The 23,501-nt window shown below is 37.4% G+C and overlaps 1 protein-coding gene across 1 annotated transcript in view; it reads right to left on the bottom strand.

Annotated features, from left to right (window-relative positions):
• Positions 1-13,216: 13,216 nt before the first annotated feature.
• Positions 13,217-23,501, bottom strand: part of RALYL (RALY RNA binding protein like) — a 418,727-nt gene continuing 408,442 nt past the window's right edge. The window contains exon 7 of the mRNA XM_060115714.1: positions 13,217-13,428. Coding sequence (XP_059971697.1) covers positions 13,217-13,428 — 212 coding nt within the window. The remainder of the gene's footprint in view (positions 13,429-23,501) is intronic.

The following is a 23,501-nucleotide window of genomic DNA, read 5'->3' as shown; positions in this document are numbered from 1 at the left end:
AGGAGCTGAATGGTGTGTGTCTGGAGGCCAGTGTAGCTGTCGTGGGCTGAGTGGGAGAGAACTCAGAGCCACATCAGAAAGGGGACAGGGACCAGATAACACAGGCTTTTGGAGATCACTGTAAGGACATATGTTTCTACTTTGAGTGAGGTGGGAAGTTATTGGTGAATTTAAAATGGAATGACCTGGCTTAAGCTTTAACAGGACCAAAATGGCTGCCGATTGGAGAGCAATGTGAGATGGACAAGGGTGGAAGCAGGGAGGGATTGCAAATATCAGGCAACTGCTCAAGAGGCTGCTTTTCCTGAGCTGTTGGGCTTCAAGGATTTTGTGGGTTCAGGCTGCAAGCTCTGGGTGACAACTTCTAACTTAGAGCTAGACAGAGGGGAATCATTCTTCCAGTTTTAGTGTGGAACCTGGTGTGGCTTCACATTGAGACATGAAAGGAACCCGTTCCAGGTGAACCTTGTGGATGTTGCATCTTTAGGTGCAGAAGAGGCAGCCCTACTGGTGTAGAGCAATGTTCTGTCACAAAAGGCAGCAGCAAAGGCTGCGACAAAACTGTACCCTCAAGGGGAGAGCAGGTGATAGGCAGGAATCTGGAGCACACAATCAGACATGATCCTGCACACAGCTGAGACACTTCCTGGACACCCCAGAAACAACTGGGAGAGACAGGGGGTGGCCAGGGACTTCAACTATGCAAGAGTTCTTATGACGTTGTTAGAGTTTAATTTTTAATTTAACTATGACCTAATTTATACCTACATAGGCATGGAAGCATTAAGGTTAGCAAAATTAAACGAATGCATTTAAAGAACAAACCACAAACACTTAGCAAATTTTAACTGAATGTCTACTTTGTGCTAGGAATGTGCTTCTTAGATATTACCTCATTTACTTTTCACAACAATCTCAGATCAGGCATATATTATTATCAATCCCTTTTTACTGATGAAAGACATAGACAACAAGCTTGCACAAAGTCATGGAGATTTGAACTGCTTCCATCAGAAATTCAAATTTCACTGACTGCAGACAGAGTTCATGTTTTTAACAACTAAGACATTTAGCCTCCTGGGGAAAATAAAGTTCACCCTAATGAGCTAAGCAGAGTTCTTTAGCAAAAATAAAAATGGTTGAAATCAAGGGAGATGCCAGAAGAAATAGTCTGAAACTCACTCTGATGAACATTTATTGTAGAAGGATCAGAGCTCCCAAAGAGGCTGCATTCCAAGGTGGGAAGCCAGAGCAGCTATGTCAGCTTATCACACCAATTACCTCAAAGTCTGAGCCATATCCTATTTCTATTGAGAAGAGCTGGCCACTTAGCTGTCATGGCCTTGGCCATTTTTGCCTCAAAAGCATGTCACCCAGGCCAGGTCACTTGCAGGGCACATGCACCATGATTGTTCATCCTATCCCTAACTCCATTTAAATTATGAATGGAGGATTTCTTTATGTCCTTAATATCTGTTGTCAGGAGGATAGGGAAGATAGCATATGATGGATTGACAGAGTTCAAGACGAAGGTTTTGAATATAGACCCAAATCAAACAGGTTAAGTAAACACTTTCTTGTTCCCTTGTGATATTTACCTCTAACCAATTCAGTTGGCACTACCGTTGGGAATGTGTCTCCCAAGTTCTTTTATGTCCTCTAGCTAGTTTAGTCCATATGGTGATATTAAAAAGAGATCAAAGCACAGTTGATATGGGGGAGCATCCAGGTGAAGGATTTCATTAGGAAAGAAACAAAAAGCTTCAAAAAGAAGGAAACATTTTCAGTCTAGCTCATGAAGGCCAAGAATATTGATCAGAATGCTTTACACTTTCCAGATTTGCAGTGGTGTATCAGAAAGCCTGCTTTGAGTTCTCTACAACTATAGCATTGGATTTGTGGTTCAGACCTTCCCCAATGTGCATAGCGATTCAAGAGTTTGTTAAGCCTAGGTGACTCACTGTTTAGTTGAATGTTTTGTTAAACTCTGAAAGATATATTACACTGTAGTACTCAGCTTTCATGCCTAAGTATTACACAATCCAGCTAAGTAATTCCACTGTGGATTCTTACTAGATTTGCCTGATTTGATTGCATGTAGTCAGCAAAAGTAATTACAAGTAGAATTCAAAACAGCTCAAATTCTCTAATACATTTAAATGCTTGGTCTGTCTATAGTTTCCTTTGGGAATTGATGTAACTCTATAGTTTCAAACCTCAGCCTGGTAAAACTACAAATTCCTGAGCTCTTCCCCAGATAATCAATATCAGCATTTTTAGCAAGCACCTTAGGGTCTTTGGATGTGAGTGGACCAAAAACTTTACTTTGGAAAGCACTGACTAGCCTCTCAAAAGCTCCTGAAGGTAGCTGACAGCTCATGATGTCCTCAGGTGTACAGTCACCTTTCTCATTCATATTTCCCCATACACCTGGGGAGAGTTCATTCAACCTTTTGAATTAGCAGAGCACTAAGCACTCACTTTTCTATAGAATTTCCATTTTGGCACAGACTACTTCTTTGTGGATTATGTTATTTTATATAAAAGGGGATTACAATTTTGCTGGATATGGAAAGAGTAAAAGAGCTTGGAGGTAAATGTCTTGTGAAGTTTTTAGTAGTTTTATCAAAAAATCTATTCATCTATCTGCCTATCTATTGATCCATCGACCCACCCACCCACCACCTACCTAATATGAAATATCTAGTGTATTTTGGATATTAAATATACTTTATGTGATTCCCCACTTGTAAACTACATCTTTCATATTGGTCTTATCATAATAGAGGGCTTTGTATGTTTTGTCTGTAGCTTTTATCCTCAGGTAATTGATAGCCTTCTTTTTTTATTTTATTTGATTTTTTTGCACTTTTTCCTTTTTATTTACTTTTAAAAAAATTAGTTAATTATTTTATACAGCAGGTTCTTATTAGTCATCCATTTTATACACATTAGTGTATACATGTCAATCCCAATCTCCCAATTCATCCTACAACCACCAACCCCTGCTGCTTTCCCCCCTTGGTGTCTATAAGTTTGTTCTCTACATCTGTGTCTCAATTTCTGCCCTGCAAACCAGTTCATCTGTACAATTTTTCTAGGTTCCACATATATGCATTAATATACGATATTTGTTTTTCTCTTTCGGACTTACTTCACTCTGCATGACAATCTTTAGATCCATCCACGTCTCTACAAATGACCCAATTGTGTTCCTTTTTATGGCTGCTTAATATTACAGTGTATATATGTACCACATCTTCTTTATCCATTTGTCTGTTGATGGGCATTTAGGTTGCTTCCATGGCCTGGTTGTTGTAAATAGTGCTGCAATGAACATTGGGGTACATGTGTCTTTTGGGATTATGGTTTTCTCTGGGTATATGCCCAGTAGTGGGATTGTTGGGTCATATGGTAATTTTATTTTTAGCTCTTTAAGGAACCTCCATACTGTTCTCCATAGTGGCTGTATCAATTTATATTCCCACCAACAGTGCAAGAGGGTTCCCTTTTCTCCACACCTTCTCCAGCATTTGTTGTTTTTAGATATTCTGATATGCCCATTCTAACTGGTGTGAGGTGATACTTCATTGTAGTTTTGATGTGCATTTGTCTAATAATTAGTGATGTTGAGCAGTTTTTCATGTGCTTCTTGGCCATGTGTATGTCTCCTTTGGAGAAATGTCTATTTAAGTCTGCTGCCCATTTTTGGATTAGGTTGTTTGTTTTTTTAATATTGAGCTGCATGAACTATTTATATATTTTGGAGATTAATCCTTTGTCTGTTGATTCATTTGAAAATACGTTCTCCCATTTGAGGGTTGTCTTTCATCTTGTTTATAGTTTCCTTTGTTTTGCAAAAGCATTTTAAGTTTCATTAGGTCACATTTGTTTACTTTTGTTTTGATTTCCATTGCCCTAGGAGGTAAAAAAATCTCTTGCCGTGATTTATGTCAAAGAGTGTTTGTCCTATGTTTTCCTCTAATGGTTTTATAGTGTCTGGTCTTACATTTAGATCTCTAATCCATTTTGAGTTTATTTTTGTGTGTAGTGTTAGGGAGTGTCCTAATTTTATTCTTTTACATGTAGCTGTCCATTTTTCCCAGCACCACTTATTGAAGAGACTGTCTTTTCTCCATTGTATATCCTTGCCTCCTTTGTCATAGATTAGTTGACCATTGGTGCATGGGTTTATCTCTGGGCTTTTTATCTTGTGCCACTGATCTATATTTCTGTTTTTGTGTCAGTACCATATTGTCTTGATTAGTGTAGCTTTGTAGTATAGTCTGAAGTCAGGGAGTCTGATTCCTCCAGCTCCAATTTTTTCCCCTCAAGATTGTTTTGGCTAGTCAGGGTCTTTTTTTTCTCCATACAAACTTTAAGATTTTTTGTTCTAGTTCTTTAAAAAATGCCATTGGTAATTTGAAAGGGATTACATTGAATCTGTAGATTGCTTTAGGTAGTATAATCATTTTCACAATATTGATTCTTCCAATCCAAGGACATGGTATATCTCTTCATCTGTCGATATCAACTTTATTTTCTTTCATCAGTGTCTTATAGTTTTCTGCATACAGGTCTTTTGTCTCCCTAGGTAGGCTTATTCCGAGGTATTTTATTCTTTTTGTTGCAATGGTAAATGGCAGTGTTTCCTTAATTTCTCTTTTAGATTTTTCATCATTAGTGTATAGGAATGCAAGAGATTTCTGTGCATTGATTTTGTATCCTGCAAATTTACCAAATTCATTGATTAGCTCTAGCAGTTTTCTGGTGGCATCTTTGGGATTCCCTATGTATAGTATCATGTCATCTGCAAACAGTGACAGTTTTACTTCTTCTTTTCCAATTTATATTCTTTTTATTTGTTTTCCTTCTCTGATTGCCATGGCTAGGACTTCCAAAACTATGTTGAATAATAGCGGTGAGAGTGGACATCCTTGTTTTCCTGATCTGAGAGGAAATGTTTTCAGTTTTTCACCATTGAGAATGATGTTTATTGTGGGTTTGTCATATGTGGCTTTTATTACGTTGAGTTAGGTTCCCTCTATGCCCGCTTTCTGGAGAATTTTTATCATAAATGGGTGTTGAATTTTGTCAAAACTTTTTCTTCCTCTATTGAGGTTATCATATGGTTTTTATTCTTCAATTTGTTAATATGGTGTATCACATTGATTGATTTGTGTATATTGAAGAATCCTTGCATCCCTGGGATAAATCCCCCTTGATCATAGTGTATGATCCTTTTAATGTGTTGTTGGTTTCTGTTTGCTAGTATTTTGTTGAGGATTTTTGCATCTATATTCATCAGTGGTATTGGTCTGTAATTTTCTTTTTTTGTAGTATCTTTGTCTGGTTTTGATATCAGGGTGATAGTGGCCTCATAGAATGAGTTTGCGAGTGTTCCTTCCTCTGCAATTTTTTGGAAGTGTTTGAGACGGATGGTGTTAGCTCTTCTCTAAATGTTTGATAGAATTCACCTCTGAGGCCACCTGGTTCTGAGCTTCTGTGTGTTGGAAGATTTTTAATCATAGTTTCAATTTCATTACTTGTGATTGGTCTGTTCACATTTTCTAACTCTTCCTGGTTCAGTCTTGGAAGTTTATACCTTTCTAAGAATTTGTCCATTTCTTCCAAGTTGTCCATTTTATTGGCATAGAGTTGCTTGTAATAGTCTCTCATGATGCTTTATATTTCTGCGGTGTCTGTTGTAACTTCTCCTTTTTCATTTCTAATTTTATTGATTTGAGTCCTCTCCCTCTTTTTCTTGATGAGTCTGGCTAATGGTTTATCAATTTTGTTTATCTTCTCAAAGAACCAGCTTTTAGTTCTATTGATCTTTGTTCTTGTTTTCTTTGTTTCTATTTCATTTATCTCTGCTCTGAGCTTTATGATTTCTTTCCTTCTGCTAACTTTGTGTTTTGCTTGTTCTTCTTTCTCTAGTTCCTTTAGGTGTAAGTTTAGATGGTTTATTTGAGAATTTTCTTGTTTCTTGAGGTAGGCTTGTATAGCTATCAACTTCCCTCTTAAAACTGCTTTTGCTGCATCCTGTAGGTTTTTGATTGTTGTGTTTTTATTGTCATTTGTCTCTAGGTATTTTTAAATTTCCTCTTTGATTTCTTCAGTGATGTCTTGGTTATTTACTAATGTATTATTTAACCTCCATGTGTTTGTGTTTTTTACATTTTTTTCCCTGTAATTGATTTCTAATCTCATAACATTGTGGTCAGAAAAGATACTTGGTATGATTTTAATTTTCTTAAATTTACTGAGCCTTGATTTGTGACCCAAGATGTGATCTATCCTGGAGAATGATCCATGCACTTTTGAGAAGAAAGTGTAATCTGCTGTTTTTGGATGGAATGTCCTATAAATATCAATTAAATCTATGTGGTCTATTGTGTCATTTAAAGCTTGTGTTTCCTTATTAATTTTCTGTTTGGATGATCTATCCATCAGTTTAAGTGAGGTGTTAAATTCCCTCACTATTATTGTGTTACTGTCCATTTCCTCTTTTATAGCTGTTAGCGGTTGCCTTATGTATTCTGATGCTCCTATGTTGGGTGCATATATATTGATAATTGTTATATCTTCTTCTTGGATTGATCTGTTGATCATTATGTAGTGTCCTTCCTTGTCTCATGTAACATTCTTTATTTTAAAGTCTATATTATGTGATATGAGTATTGCTACTCCAGCTTTCTTTTGATTTGCATTTACATGGAATATTTTTTTCCATACCCTCACTTTCAGTGTGTATGTGTCCGTAGGTCTGAATTGGGTCTATTGCAGAGGGCATATATATGGGTCTTGTTTTTGTACCCATTCAGCAAGCCTGTGTCTTTTGGTTGGAGCAGATAATCCATTCACTTTTAAGGTAATTATTGATATGTATGTTCCTATTACCATTTTCTTAACTGTTATGGGTTTGTTTTTGTAGGTCCTTTTCTCCTCTTGTGTTCCTACTTAGAGAAGTTCCTTTAGCATTTGTTGTAATGCTGGTTTGGTGGTGCTGAATTCTCTTAGCTTTTGCTTGTCTGTAAAGCTTTTGATTTCTCCATAGAATCTGAATGAGATCCTTGCCAGGTAGAGTAATCTTGGTTGTAGGTTCCTCCTTTTCATCACTTTAAGTATATCATGCCACTCTCTTCTGCCCTGTAGAGTTTCTGCTGAGAAATCAGCTGTTAATCTTATGGGAGTTCCCTTGTATTTTATTTGTCATTTTTCCCTTGCTGGTTTCAATAATTTTTCTTTGTCTTTAATTTTTGCCAGTTTATTACTATGTGACTCAGTGTGCTTCTCCTTGGGTTTATCCTGTATGGGACTGTGCACTTCCTGGACTTGGTAGGCTATTTCTTTTCCCATGTTAGGGAAGTTTTTGACTGTAATCTCTTCAAATATTTTCTCTGGTCCTTTCTCTCTCTCTTCTCTTTTGGGACCCCTATAATGTGAATGTTGTTGTGTTTAATGTTGTCCCTGTGGTCTCTTAGGTTGTCTTCATTTCTTTTCATTCTTTTTTCTTTATTCTGTTCCGTAGCAGTGAATTCCACCATTTTGTCTTCCAGGTCACTTATCCATTCTTCTGCCTCAGTTATTCTGCTATTGATTCCTTTTAGTATATTTTTCATTTTAGTTATTGTATTGTTCATCTCTGTTTGTTTGTTCTTTATTTCTTCAAAATCTTTGTTAAACATTTCTTGCATCTTCTCGATCTTTTCCTCTATTCTTTTTCTGAGGTCCTGGATCATCTTCATTATCATTATTCTGAATTCTTTTTCTGGAAGGTTGCCTATCTCCACTTCATTTAGTTGTTTTTCTAAGGTTTTATCTTGTTCTTTCATCCAATACATAGCCCTTTGCCTTTTCATCTTGTCTATCTTTCTGTGAATGTGGTTTTTGTTTCACAGGCTGCAGGATTGTAGTTCATCTTGCTTCTGCTGTCTGCCCTCTGGTGGATGAAGCTATCTAAGGGGCTTGTGCAAGTTTCCTGATGGGAGGGACTGGTAGTGGGTACAGCTGGCTGTTGTTCTGTTGGGCAAATTTCAGTAAAACTTTAATCCTCTTGTCTGCTGATGGGTGGGGCTGGGTTCCCTCCCTGTTGTTTAGCCTGAGGCAACCCAACACTGGAGCCTACCTGGCCTCTTTGATGGGGCTAATGGTGGACTCTGGGTGGGCTCACCCCAATGGTACTTTCCAGAACTTCTGCTGCCAGTGTCCTTGTCCTCATGGTGAGACAGAGCCACACCCCACCTCTGCAGGAGACCCAGCAACCCTAGCAGGTAGGTCTGCTGCAGTTTCCTATGGGGTCACTGCTCTTTCCTTTGGGTCCCAATCACATACTACTTTGTGTGTGCCCTCCAAGAGTGGAGTCTCTGTTTCGCCCAGTCCTGTTTAAGTCCTTTAATCAAATCCTGGTAGCCTTCAAAGCCTGATTCTCCAGGAATTCCTCCTCCTGTTGCCAGACCCCCATGTTCAGAAGCCTGACGTGGGGCTCAGAGCCTTCACTCCAGTGGGTGGACTTCTGTGGTATAAGTGTTCTCCAGTTTGTGAGTCACCCACCCAGCAGTTATGGGATTTTATTTTATTGTGCTTGTGCCCCTCCTACCATCTCATTGTGGCTTGTCTTTTGTCTTTGAATGCGGGGTATCTTTTTTGGTTAGTTCCAGTGTCTTCCTGTCAATGATTATTCAGCAGTTAGTTGTGATTCGGGTGTTCTTGCAAGAGGGAGTGAGAGCAAGTCCTTCTACTCTGCCATCTTGAACCAATTCGAGTTCTTTTTTTTTTTTTTTTTTTTTTTAATTTTTTTTTTGCGGTATGTGGGCCTCTCACTGTTGTGGCCTCTCCCGTTGCGGAGCACAGGCTCCGGATGTGCAGGCCCAGCGGCCATGGCTCACGGGCCCAGCCGCTCCGCGGCATATGGGATCCTCCCAGACCGGGGCACGAACCCGTATCCCCTGCATCGGCAGGCGGACTCTTAACCACTGCGCCACCAGGGAGGCCCCAATTCGAGTTCTTGATAGCCTTCTTGATGGAAAAAATATGATTGCCTTCTTCATTCCCATCGCAAAAATCTCATTAGTGGTCAATCAATAAATATTTGCTAATGGATTTATTCGGAAATGAGTATGGTAACAGTTTGATAGTGTATGTATAATGCGTCAATATAGAGTTCAATTTTAAATATATTCAAGTCTTAATTTATAGGCACTAATGAAATACATAGGCATAGATTATTATAGAATCCCATATCTTTAGCCCTGGCTCGCTTCTTATAAATTATGAAGTCTAAGTGTATGATTTTTTTACGTGAGGAAATCAGTCTTCTCTAAGGCATTAAGCTACTTGAGAAAAAGAACCATTTACTTAAACATTTCATTTTACACATAAAGCAATAGTTTTAGTTATCTGTACATTTTTGTAGCACCTGATTCACACACAGCAGGCACCTGAACATTAGTTGAATGGATTGCTTAATGGAAATCGATTTCACTAACTGGATATTTAGATCTAGGTAATGTATGGAGCAGCTTCCCACATGCTCCACAAGGGGTGCCTCCACTTATGGCTGTCCCATTATCACATTTCCTGGATCTCCTTTGCTTCAGATACAAGTCTTGTTTCCCATTCATTTCAGATTTTCTTTGAGCAACTGCCTGAGCACGTGGATGTCAGTTCTTCCTTTTGGTTGCTACTGTATATGCTAAAGACCTAATTATACTGTATCCTTGCTGAATCTGTAATTATACCCACTCTTCAAAAAGAGAAGATTTGTGTTTTTACTTTCCTTTTCAGGAACCAAGGATGATTTGGTTCATGTGGTCTGGAAAAGAGAAAATAGTAGACACCAGAACAGGGAATTTTCTCTTGGGCAATCAATGGGAGGGACTCCCCAGTCTCCATTTAGAATGCAGGGACTGAGTGCTAAACTCACCCTCACTCACTGTTTTCCAAGTTTTAGAAATGAAATGAGATACTAGAGATAGTATCCTTACCTCCCATTAGCTAAACCCCCAATTATAATGCAGGAGTTGAGGGAGAAAACCTGAGAACCTCCAGCCAGCAATAGTTCTAATCAGTTACTTTCTGTGTGTTTAAACCAAACACCATGGTTTGGCTTTGTTCCCTTGGCTGCACGCTCAACCCTTGCTCTTTCAGACATGGTGTTCCTGGAACACAGACTCACTCAGAGGAAAGATCAAACAAAAGGGATTTTAGAAATTTCTAACCTAAACTTACTATTTTGCAGATAAGAAAGTTGAGACTCAGAGAAGTTATGTTTAAGGTGAATCGATTGAATCGGATAGTGACAGATCTGGGACTAAAATGGGCCTCGCTATCTCTTTCATGACAGCTGACTTTTCATAGCTGTCTTACTCTTGTACTTCTATCTGATATTTGGAGTGATTTTATGCCCATGTAGATGAGCCATCTTGCATCTGAGCCTCTCAGTTCCTTGAATTCTTCATATGCAGTGACTTTTCTTCTGATCCCACTTCCATCACTCCCTCCCATAGATTTTCTCATCACCTGTCACTCCTCTGAAATATCTCAGTCTCTGAGTATAACCATTGCTTTTCTCTTATTCATTTCCTTTCCTTTCTTCTGGTCCTTAATGGTATAATGACTTCTATTCCCTTCGTGCCTCTGTTTTCTCCTTCTCAGCCCCCTCCTAGGTTCCCCTCCTTCCCTGTTCAATAGTGGTTCTCAGAGAGAACCCCAGACTGGCTGCATCAGCATGACTTGGGAGCCCATTAAAAATGTGAATTCCCAGACACACTCAGCATACTGAATCAGAAACTCTTGGAATGGGACACAGAAATGTGTGTTTTAACCATCTGGAATGGGAATTAACAAACTCCAGGTTATTTGATGCACCTTAAAGTTTGCAAACTACTACTCTTTAATTCTTGGTCTCTAGCCTCAACTGGCTATGGACACTAACCATCAATCATTGTATGTTTTCCAAATTAGTGATCTTCTATGTTTTCCATACTCACTTCTTCAAATCTTCTCCTTTCTCCTTAAATCTGTGACAATGCCCATCTCTCCTCACTCTCCAGAGATTATCACCTCTGACTTACAGTTCATGCTTGAATTCCCTCAAGCACCTGCCACCAAATCCTCAGACTTACTACAGTTTGTTGCAATGAAAGAGTGTCCCTCTTCACATCGAAGGCCAGCCTATATATACACTGCGTCCTAAATTCCTTTCCCATCAGCACTGGGGACTTTCTTTCTCCTCAGCAAGTTCTCTCTCTCTCTCTCTCTCTCTCTCTCTCCTGGTGTCTTCCACCCAATTTCAATTTAAATTCACACACTTAGGGATTTTGATTATAAGTGTGATAAAAGCACTGTAGGGTTTTAAGCAAGGGAGTAGCATTATCTGGTATACAGTTTAAAAAGATTTTTATCCTCTTTGTGTGGAGAATGGATTGCATGGGCTGAAGCAAAAAAGTCAGTTTAGCTGTAGTGGAGATGTAACTAGATTTGGGCTATTATTTGGAGGTAGAATGAATGGGGGAAGGTGGAGAGAATCAAAGGTAATCATCGTCTTTTTGGTTTTTAACAACTGTGTGGATAATGATGCTGTTTACCAGAAAGAGGAAGTCTGGAAAGTAATAAGATGGCTGGAAAAAATCAAGAATGTGTCTAGCATGTTAAGTTTCAATTGTTTACTGAACATTTATGAGGAGAGAGGCATCTACTTGAGTTTAGAATTCCAGGAAGAGATGAAAAGTAGAAATATAGATTTAGGAATCTCTGGCCTATAAATAATACTCAAAGCTCTGGTGTTTGATGAAGTTACCTTGTGAAAGTGTGTAGAAAGAAAAGGTGGCCCATGACAAAGTCCTGGGTTATTCCCTTATTTAGTGGAAATATGGAGGGAAGGTTTCTAGCATGGGTGAATGAGAATGAACAACTAGTATTCTGAGAAATTCTCCTAACCAGTTTTCAGCCAAATTCTGCTGACAGGTTAATTAAAATAAGAACGGAGAGGCAACCATGGGTAATGGCAACATGGAGGCCTCCAGAGATCTCAACAAAAGCAGTCACAATGAGATGGTGACAACAAAAGTCTGAATAGAATGGCTTGAGGAACTTATGTTGTTGGATTAAAGTGCTGCCTAAGGAGAAGCTGAGAAACTTGTTAGTCTTTCATTCTAGTCCCTGCTCAACAGACTCTAGAAAGCAAAACAGTTCTAAAAATAAGTACTCAAGTCCTTCAAACTGATGCAGACTTTTGTAAAAATAAGGGTGGTTGTTAAATGCTCATATCTGAAAAGTTTAAATAAAGGTACCATGCAATTTAAACAGAGCTGGAATGTTAAAAATCAATATAAAATTCCATAAATGAAACTAGAGATAGGGTAGTTACCATGCCAAAACAACAACCACGACAAAATCAGTTAAATAACAGTAGGTATTAAAACAAATTGGAATCTGATATTACCTAGGATAAGTCAAGTTTAATGCAATCAGTCCATAGATACTTGAGAGCTGGCAACACACACACACATATACACACACATTTGTCTTATTCTTATTAGTCAGTCCCTTTAAGATAGTATATTTAATTTCATGGCTGATAAAATATGCGGAGTATCATTCTCAGCAGCATATATTTAACAAGTCCCTGGTGTGTTTATACAGGAAAGAACATCTGGAAATGACCAGTATAATGATTACAACATTGGGAAAACAAAACATGTAAAGAATCAAGTCACAGTCAAATCCGCAACTCATAAAAACTGGTTATCAAGGAGCACAGGCACTGAAGATGATAAACTGGCTATACACCGAAGGTTCCTCTTAGTGAGCAGAGTACAAAGGGCTGTTGGACATATAACTAATATAATTATCATCAGTGAGTGACACTACTAAATAAGAGGGGAGCCATGTATCATCCAGTAAATGGTTGTTTTGTTACCAGGATATTATACCCATGTGTAACTGCACAAACACAAGATTCTTTTCATGATGAAGCATTTGAGAAAGAGAATCTTTCATATGAGGCTTTAACTATACCTAATCTCATATATAATATTCCTGTTCATTCATTTATTCCCTCATATTTTAAATTAGCAAAAATATATTGAGCACTTATTATGTGCAAAGCACTGCCTGAGGTTGCCTTAAATATATGCATGTAAGAAAGAAATAAGCCCTCAATAATTAATCTATATTTTAGAATGAATGAGCCACTGACACACTGGTACTATTACCAAAGGGGTGTGGACACCAAATGTTTAGTTCCTACCAGCTCATGACCCCCATCTTCATCGAAGTCCTCCTCTATCCCATCAGTCATTTCTTCTCCATCGGCATCTGGCCCTCCTTCAGCAGGCTCCTCTGTAGAGTGATCTGCATTCTCTGACACACATTCATCTTGGATCAGCTCTATACTCTCTTCCAATTTCTTCTTCTGAGCTTCTGGTGGAGGGGGGGAAAAAGCAAATGACTACTACTTTGGGTTGCTCATGAGCCATTTGGATAAACCACGAAAAAACAGTCTATGAATGGGTAAACTCTGTACTATTATGTGTGTGAGGAAGATAAAGTAATATTATGTTAAGGTTGAATTTATTCAGTCATGTAAATTATGTTCATATCTCTGTGTATTTACATGTAAGCATAGTATTTTTTAACAGAATTAGCAAAAAATTGGGGAATGCAGATGGTTCTTGTATATAAAGAAACAAAGATTTACATAAACAGATTGATCTTTCTGGTTATATATAGTTTTTTCTGATAAGGATGTTCTCTCTAAGGAGAAAATACAGCAAAAAAAAAAAAAAAAAAAAAAAAGATAAAAAAAGAAAAAAAAAGAAAATCAGCTAAAACATAGGATTTGTTCACTCAAGGAAGGAGGATGAAGAAAGCTCTCACTGACAAGTTCAAACCTAAGTGAAGAAGACAAAAAGTCACTGAGGAAAAAAGTACAAAAGCGTATATGTTGGCTGTCAACAACATGTCCATGTGAGCAATCCTTTGATATTTTACTCTAAATTCTGTTGGTAGACGTGGTTAACCACAAGGGTTAAGGATAAAATTCTGGTGTCAGAGAGCCCGTGTTCAATGTCGAGCTTCATCATTTACAAGCTTTGCGATGCTGCAAGTGATAAACCCTCCTGTACCTCAGTTTTCTCATCCACACAATCAGGATAGATAGATTTTAACTTTCAGGGCCTGGAGTAGTAAATCAAAGTGTTTAGTTTAGTGATTTGCAAATAGTAAGTGCTCAACAAATGAAGCTACGTTCTACATTAACAGAATTCCCTCTAATGCCAGGGTGTGTGCATTTCATTCACAGAAATTTGCCCAAATGGGAATTATGCTGACAACATAATAATTATTTCCCCTAGTGGTTGGTTTTCTTCTCTTGTGAAAACATCAAGAAGCACTGGGTATTGAATAACTGAGATTATCCTATGTACCTCCTTCTCTTATTCCCATGTGTACATGACTATGTCAAAAGCTATGTGTTTTTCACACTCATTTTGATTATTATTATTTTATCAGATGATTATCCCATTATTCGAGTTTTAAAAGATGTTGCACTTTGAGTTTATTTATTTATATTTTACAGCAATAAGGATAGTTTACAGAGCCAAAATGTTTTGGAGTATTCATTCTTGGTCTTTTTCGTAATGTGAGTTAAAAGGAAAATAAGCACTGTTATATACGTTTTGACTCAGCACAAATCTTTTCAATCATAACTAATATGTAAAACAATAAATGGATAAACTATGTATAAGTAAGAAGATATCCTCTCCTATAAATTGTTTAAAATTGTAGTAATAGTTACTTAAATAAATACAGGCATAACTCCAAGGAGATACTGTGGGTTCAGGGTTCAGTTCCAGACCAGTTTTTTCCTGTTCTTTGCTGTATACATGAAACTAACACAATATTGTAAATCAACTATATTTTAATTAAAAAAATAAAGCCGTGATGGACAGACTAGTGAGAGCACTGGAAAGTTTGGAATCCTCTGATATTAATCATGCCCTAGGCTCCACCCTGTTGCCTCTGTATTGCTGATCCTGGAAGACACATGGATTTGGCTACTCTAGTTTGATCTTCCACTCTTTCTCCTAAAAGAGTTTTTTGTACTTATCACCTGACCCCCTCACTTCTAGCCACTCTGGGTCACTACGTTGGTGGTTCAAATGCCCTGACTCTCAAGTCCTGCTGTTGGTATTAAGAAAGAAAATGGAATGAAGGTCTGGGATTGGATAATTATTATTCTATAAAAAACGTCCCTAATATTACAACTTTTCCTAAAGTTAAACTTTCTCAATTTTAAGTCATTGTGTTTATTCTTTTGTTATAACACACAAATGGGCTTCTGGTTAAAATTCACATTATATTGGAAATTCATTTGGTCTAGCATATCTATTTCTTCTCTAATGACTTCAGGAATATATGTTCTCTAAGAACCGTCACTTTTTTTTTTTTTTTTTTTTTGCAGTACGCCGGCCCCTCACCGCTGTGGCCTCTCCCGTTGTGGAGCACAGGCTCTGGATGCACAGGCTCAGCAGCCATGGCTCACGGGCCCAGCCGCTCCGTGGCATGCGGGATCCTCCCGGACCGGGGCACGAACCCGTGTCCCCTGCATCAGCAGGCTGACTCCCAACCACTCCGCCACCAGGGAAGCCCCGAACCGTCACTTTTTGATGTTGAAAGTTACATCGTTTCTTTTTTTTTTTTTTCTCTAGAAAATCTCTGGTCCAAAAAGTGTAATGGATTTTCAGAGAATATATGTAGGACCAGATCTCGAATATATGTAGGACCAGATCTCGAATATATGTAGGACCAGATCTCGGAGTTGTGTAGTCATCATTTGGCTTTGTGTAACAATTTACTTCAGTTATCTTTGGAATCCAAGTTGACTTTCCTGATCTTCTTAGTTGAATACAATCCCTCCTCCTTTGATCAACCAAAACATGGATCAGATAGTTCTGTTGTTGTCTTCTCCTTTTCTCATTAGTGTTTAAGCTTTCTTGAAACTTGAGCTATATTGCCTCAAAAAGTCATTATCACACTCTAAGGGGATAATAAAGATATCAATCTTTTATAAAGTGAAAAGTGCAATACTAGTCAGTTATCAAGAAATATTTTGATGTTCTCTGTACCCCTCATTGAATGCCTTATACAGAGAAGAGATAAGGTATTAGAGAGAATATAGGATTTGAGATCCACACTTTTGCTAATTACTAGTTCTATTAACTGTAATTTTCTTCTAAAAGATGAGCATAAAGATGATATCTTTCAGAAGGCTACAGTATGCTCAAATGAGAAAAAAGAGGTGAATGCATTTTTTGCACTATAAAGGGCACACAAACATGCTCTCTTAAGAGGTTCTAGATAGTTCTTGAGTTGAATCTATATTGATTACTTGATTGCTACAGATAAGTTGTCCATATCAAAATAATTCATCACTACTGACCATTAAGAATCATATATTACAAAGACAATTTTGGCTTTGACGTGGTCCCTTAATTTCTGTTTAGACAGACATAGTGTTTTAAGTTACTCTGCTTTGTGTATTAATATACAGCATACCTGTAATTCCTCTGATGACCTATTTCAAAGGCAGTTGTGTATTAATATAGTTAATTGCAAAAACATCCTATAACATCCTCATTCATCCTTTCATTAATTTGAAAGCTAGATGCATGGAAGACATTATCTGGGTTGAGAAAAAAAGCTTAATTATAATGGCAATTGATTCATAGGAGTTTAACAGAAATACAATCAGTCTGTGCTTTAGTAATGTGGCCACCATAGATTTTTGTCATTATCTCAATGGGAAATGTTATAATCACTAAGCAGTGATAAGTTTCATGAAAAAAATCACACATGAAAGCATATCTTGTTTATAAAACTGTTGATTCACAGTTTACCAAGCAGTTTTGATCCAGTTATTATCTTGTTGAAATAGAAAGAAACAAAGCAACTTGTTCCACTTTTATGAATAATTATCTAATTCTACTTCTATTAGAAATGAGTAGTTTATTAGTAGTTGTTAGTTTTTTAGTTTATTCTTAACTTCATAACAGTCTCTTTATCTGCATAATTCTTTTTCTACTTCTCACTTTTACTTTTTATCGTGAGTGTGTGTGTGCATGTGTGCGTGCACACGTGCACATGCATTTATGTCTCTACTACTGAAGCTTCTTTGGGGAAGAAATCTTTTTATACGTTTTTGTATCCCTGGTGGCTCAGAGGCTTACATGTAAATTAAATATTTGTTGAATATATTCACGAATTTTTGTGGAACTAAAAAAATGAAAATAAATGTCTGGGTATCAAATTGTTTTCATAGAGTCACAGTGATTTTTGAATTTGGCACCATGGTAGCAAAAAATACAAATTCAAAGAACCTAAAAGAAACTTCCTTGAAACATTCTACACAAGAGTGCCACACCACTAAGGCAAAATCAATTGTGGGGTATGAGAATTTCTGAGAGGAAAATTCTTCATGTTTATAACTGACAAGTCTCCAGGAGAAAAATAAACTATGAAGTCTTCAAGTGCTTGCAGGAGGAGGGCTGCCTTTGAACACTGGCATTTTCCTGAGTCTTTGTTGACTTTTTAAGTCAGAGTGAGGGGCAACCACAACATTTCTTTTGTGAGAAAAGTGAGTTAGTTTTAGATTTTTTTTTTTTTTTTTTTTGTGGTACGTGGGCCTCTCACTGTTGTGGCCTCTCCCGCTGCAGAGCACAGGCTCCGGACGTGCAGGCTCAGTGACCATGGCTCACGGGCCTAGCTGCTCCGTGGCATGTGGGATCCTCCTGGACCGGGGCACGAACCCGTCTCCCCTGCATCTGCAGGCAGACTCTCAACCACTGCGCCACCAGGGAAACCCAGTTTTAGATTTTTAAAAGAATATATCAGGAACCAAAATGTTAGCAGCTTGTGCCTAAAAGATATCTCTAATATTATATAAATTATGAATTTCAACAGAAAAAAAGTTTATTTTGGCTGCAAGTTAGTAAGTGCTTACAAAGTGCTGACTATGGGACATTCATTACCTTTAGGCCTTGAAATATCCTGAAGGGCAGGCTTATTTATCATTTTTCCAGAAGGAGAAATTGAGGCATACGTATATTCAGTAAGGTGCCCACAGTTACTATATGCAAGAGTTGAAATTACTCCCTAAGGTTTTCTGCCTCCATAGCCTGGGCTGCTTTCTAATATATCTCTAGAAAAAAAACTTAATTTGATATACAAGGGGAGTGCTTTGAATCTCTTCAGGAACCAGACAATATTTCTTTTTCGAGGTTTAATTTTTTTACATTAAAAATTATTTTTACTGAAGTATAGTTGGTTTACAATGTTGTGTTAATTACTTCTGTGCAACAAAATTATTCAATTATTTATACATTCTATTTGTAACTATTCTTTTCCGTTATGGTTTATCATAGGATATTGAGCATAGTTCTCTGTGTTATACAGTAGGACCTTGTGGTTTATCCATTCTGTATATAAAAGCCTACATCTGCTAACTCCAGCCTCCCACTCCATCCCTCCCCCAACCCCCACCCCATTGGCAACCACCAGTCTGTTCTCTATGTCCATGATTCTGTTTCCATTTCCTAGATAGGTTCATTTGTGTCATATTTTAGATTCCATGTATAAGTGATATCATATGGTATTTATCTTTCTCTTTCTGACTTACTTCACTCAGTATGAGAATCTCTAGTTGCATCCATGTTCCTGCAAATGGCATTATTTCATTCTTTTTAGTGGCTGAGTAGTATTCCATTGTATATATTATCACATCTTCTTTATCCATTTATCTGTTGATGGACATTTATATTGTTTCCATGTCTTGGCTATTGTGAATAGTGCTGCTCTGAACATAGGGTTACATATATCTTTCTGAAATATAGTTTTGTCTGATGTATGCCCAGGAGTGGGATTGCTGGATAATATGGTAATTCTAATTTTAGTTTTCTGAAGAACTTCCATACTGTTTTCCACAGTGGCTGCACCAACTTACATTCCCACCAACATGTAGGAGGGAAGAACCAGACAATTTTAAATTCAAGAATGAAGAAATCTGCTTAGTTAGAAGCACATGTTCAAATTAAAAATGGCTATCAAAGGAAACGAAGTGCCAGGTAAATACTTCTGTTTAAGGGAAAATTCCTCAGGCTTTAAAAAGCCCTGAAAGGAAAGAATTTGATATAAAATTTTAATCCTCATATTCAAATATTTTTTTCTGTACCTCTCATTGCTATTTCAACATGTATATATGATTTAGAAGGCAAGTTAGAATTGTTGGGATTTATGTTCAAAGTATTTTTATTAAATTCACTTTGCTGTAGAGCTATTATCATTAATATAACTTTGAAAATTGGTTGAGTTGGCAATTAAGATTTGTGACATGCTGGCTTAATTGCTAGCTAATTGCTAGCTGTATTGTACTTAGCAGATGGTTGGAAAGGATGTTGATATAAAAACAGTCACATTATTTATCAGAGCCAGCTAGTAGCCTCAAACTATTGTTGTCACATTGCAGTATAAACTGTATTTTTAAAAAATTCTACAATACCTGTGTATAATATGAATTTAACTCAATGATTCCAGTAAATGCCATTTAGAAAGAAGCACTTATTATGGCTGGTGTCACTAACAATGACATAAATGAGCATTAGGAAAGGTATGCAGGAGGAATGCTTTTAGATTAAAATACCAGTTAATAAGTACATTCCTGGCAAAAATGACCTCAAGTTGTTCACAAGAGGTATCCTCGATAGTTGAGGTGACCAGAGATTTTATATAAATCACTTAAAAAATTACTGAGATATTGTGTTTATTTAAATCTCACAATAATTTTAAAGAATAGACATTATTTTACCCATTTTATAAATTTTATAACGACCTTTCCAAATTTTATGCAGGTAGTAAGTTCTGGGACTAGGTCTCTAGTAGGATGTGAACCTAGTTCTGTTTGATTCCCAAGTCTGGGGCCTTGGATGTTTTAGCAGTGTAAATCTATTTGCCCCAAAGAAGATGAATTAGGGAGGAACTAGAAGTGTAAAGAACAGCTAAAAGTTCTTAAAAAAAATAAGGTGACTGCAATAGAGCAAGTGAGTGGGCTTGGGTATCAGCAGTACCATTGAGAAAATAGAAGGGATGGAGTAAAAAGATGCCGAAAGCCAGATTTTGCAATACTGGCTATAGTAGGAATGGAAAATGATATCGAGGTTGGCAATGTGATTGACAGGATTTATGTAATGGTGATGTGACAGAGGCAGGGTGCAGAGAGAAGAGTATATTTAGAGGAGAAAGAGTTCAATTTTTAAAGACTATGATTGAGTTGTTACTAAGAAAGCCTTAACGTTTCCCTCAGCTTGACTGCACTTTTGACAGACTTCATTCTGATTATGGACCCTGACCTCCTTTTTCTTACAGCATTTACTTTAGAAACCTTGCACCTGTAAATTCTTTCTATGCCTCTTTGAGTTGTACATCTTTTATAACTCAGGCATGTCTTTTCAAGACCTGGAGGCTCTCCCTTTGAAATGTAATCATCAGAAAAAGATAAGACTCCTGGCTCCCAGTCTCTGTGGGCCAGTAGGACCCTAACTTCCATAGAGTCAATCAGTAAACATGGATGGCCTCATCATATTGATCAACCTCCCTACTAACATCCTCTAATACTTCTCAGTCAGCTCACTCTTGCATTTAAAAACCCTCCTATCTTTTGTTTTGGTAGAGCTGAGTTCAATTTCCATCCCCTATTGTAATAGTTCTGACACCTATTACAGTAGTCTTGAATGAAGTGTTCCTTGCCATTTTTAACAAGTGTCCAGTGACACTTATCTGAGGGGTGGCCACTGGAGCTCTCTAGGAAGCAGTTGGAAAAGTTTTGATCCATTTGCTACAGACAACTCAATCTCTTTTTTTTCCCTGTAAATTGAGCTTCTTTAAAACATTTAATTTTTGTAGTTAAATATTTCTACAAGACTTGTTAATGAAAAACAGTAGTCTTCTCTTCCCATTTGCTTACTATTTCTAGCTCTTTAAGGGCTTTATACTCACTTAACTGATTCTTTTAAATATGTGCCCTCATATTTCTATCTTTTTTTTTTTTTTTTGCAGTACGCGGGCCTCTCACTGTTGTGGCCTCTCCCGTTGTGGAGCACAGGCTCCGGATGCGCAGGCTCAGCGGCCATGTCTCACGGGCCCAGCCGCTCCACAGCATATGGGATCCTCCCGGACCGGGGCACGAACCCGTATCCCCTGTATCGGCAGGCGGACTCTCAACCACTGCGCCACCAGGGAGGCCCTACCCTCATATTTCTAAATAGCATGTTTATATTGCTATTTCTTGATTAGTTTTATACACTATCAATTAACATCACCCTTGGGAAGCTGAGGGTTCAGCTTTCTTCCCATTCCCACTTACTTCCCATCTCCCTCAAGAGTTATATTGTAAATTGTATTAGATCAGTTTTCAGTTTTTACATAAATTTAAAAATGTAAATGCATTGGGCAGCTAAGTTGTTAGTATATAATGAATGATTTGTTCTTTCCCAAACAATATTTTACTTTCTTTGGAATTAAAAATTGCCTTAGGTTGTTTTTTTGTTTTAAACTTGGTACTTGGACTAAGTACATGTACTACTTTATATATGCTTAAACAAACTTACCTGTCCCTCAATCAGATGTGTAAGTCTCATCTCAACCAATTCACTTCCCCAACTATTAGCCACTGAATCCATTTCATCTTCTTGAAAAAGTCTCTCCCAGAACTTTTGAGCAGGTCTGATCTGTACTCAATACTTTCCAGATCTCTTTCACAGCTCATATGCTAGAATCTTCTTTATAATTATCCTGAGGATTCCCTTTGCCTTTGGATTCCCTGTTTTGGGAAAGTCATGTTATTCTGTTTCTTGGTTTAACTCCTTGTTTTGGTGAAGTATATCTTCAGTAATTGTCAGAGAAAGGGTGAATTGGAGGTAAGTTTTTTAAGCCTTGTACATCTGAAAATATCTTCAATCTACCCTCACTTTTTAATAGTTTGGAAATTAGGTATAGAATTGTAGGTTGCAAGAGGGTGTTTTCATTCCCTTCTAGCTTTTAGTGTGGCTGCTGAAAGGCCCATTGGCATTCTGATTTGTTTCCTTATATAAAAACTGTTCTCTCTCTTTTCCTCTCTGTCTCTCTGGAAGCCTGTAGGATCTTCTCTTTGTCCCCATGTTATGAAATATCACAGTTTTATGCTTTGAGGCACATCTGTTTTCATGCCCTGTTTCAGGTACTCAGTGAATCCTTTCAATCTGGTTAACTATGTTCTTCAGTTTTGGTTATTTTTTCCCCAGAAAAAATTGTTTTTGGATGTTCCTTCCCTTTGTTTTTGAAACGCTATTTTGCAGATAGTCATCCCATAACTTTCATATCCTTCCTTTCTGATTTTCCACCTGAATTTCTTCTGTATTGTCTGGGAGAGTTTCCCCAATTTTGTCTTTCAATCCTGTTTATTTGTGCTATCGTATGTTAATTTCTAAAAGCTCTTTTATCTGACCTTTAAATACTGAGTTTTAGTCTTGTGTTCTTATTTCATGAATGCAATGCCTTCTCTTTCTCTCTGAGGGTATTAATTAGTGGTTATTTATTTATTTATTTATTTATTTTGAAGTTTTATTCTTCCTGCACAATCTCTTTCCTCCAATTTTTAATTAGTTTTCTCTTCTTTTTTTGGTATTTGCTTTTTACATAAATCTTTTCTGCCATCTGGTGAACCTTGTCTGCTTGTATTAACAGTGGGGTATTAAAATATGGATGGGAAGCTTTGTAAGCATAAGGGGATATCGTTTCTGCAGGGTGATCTTGTTGACTATTTCTTTGGGTGACATCCATGCCAACATCTTTAAATCTTTTCTCTTCAGCTGCTCATATTCCCAACTAAAATCTCTGCTAGTGTCCTGCCAGTAGTCTGGCAGCTGAAGGGGAGAAGAATGCTTAGAATTTCTGTAGTAACTGTGTAAACTTCTGCTTTTCTCCCTGTTTTTAACTGCTCTCAAATTTGTTTGTTGTCTATTAGCCCTGAGATATGCTGTTTTAGCTTTTCTAGAGGAAACTTCTCAAGGCTTCTAGTGGGCCAGGGACAGTTGGGAATGGTAACACAGGAATCTGTTTCTTTAATAGACTTCCAGCCATTTATACCCTCTTTTCCAGAGGAATATAATGGCTTTGATTCTGAGACTTTTTGGAGTTCTGTGGTTAAAACTGGACTTATTTCTAAGATGTGATAAGTCAGGTACACTTCTCCATCTGCTGTTTAGCTTCTAAAATTTTGTTCCCAGTTTCTTTATGCCTAGGGATTTTCATTTTTTAAACCTGTCATTATTTTAATGCAGATTCAGGAGGGAGCAGAGCTCAATTCATTTGTTCAGTCCAATGTCTGTAACCAGACACATCACCAATCTAATACAAAGTGTAAGATAGCAGTTAGGTATTCAGGACAGAACTAGTAGCCACATTAT

Source organism: Mesoplodon densirostris, chromosome 13 (genome assembly GCF_025265405.1).
Source record: "Mesoplodon densirostris isolate mMesDen1 chromosome 13, mMesDen1 primary haplotype, whole genome shotgun sequence".
In the NCBI taxonomy this organism is placed as follows: domain Eukaryota; kingdom Metazoa; phylum Chordata; class Mammalia; order Artiodactyla; family Ziphiidae; genus Mesoplodon; species Mesoplodon densirostris.
Note: the sequence above shows the minus strand (reverse complement) of the source record. Positions and strands in the feature narration are given on the sequence as shown.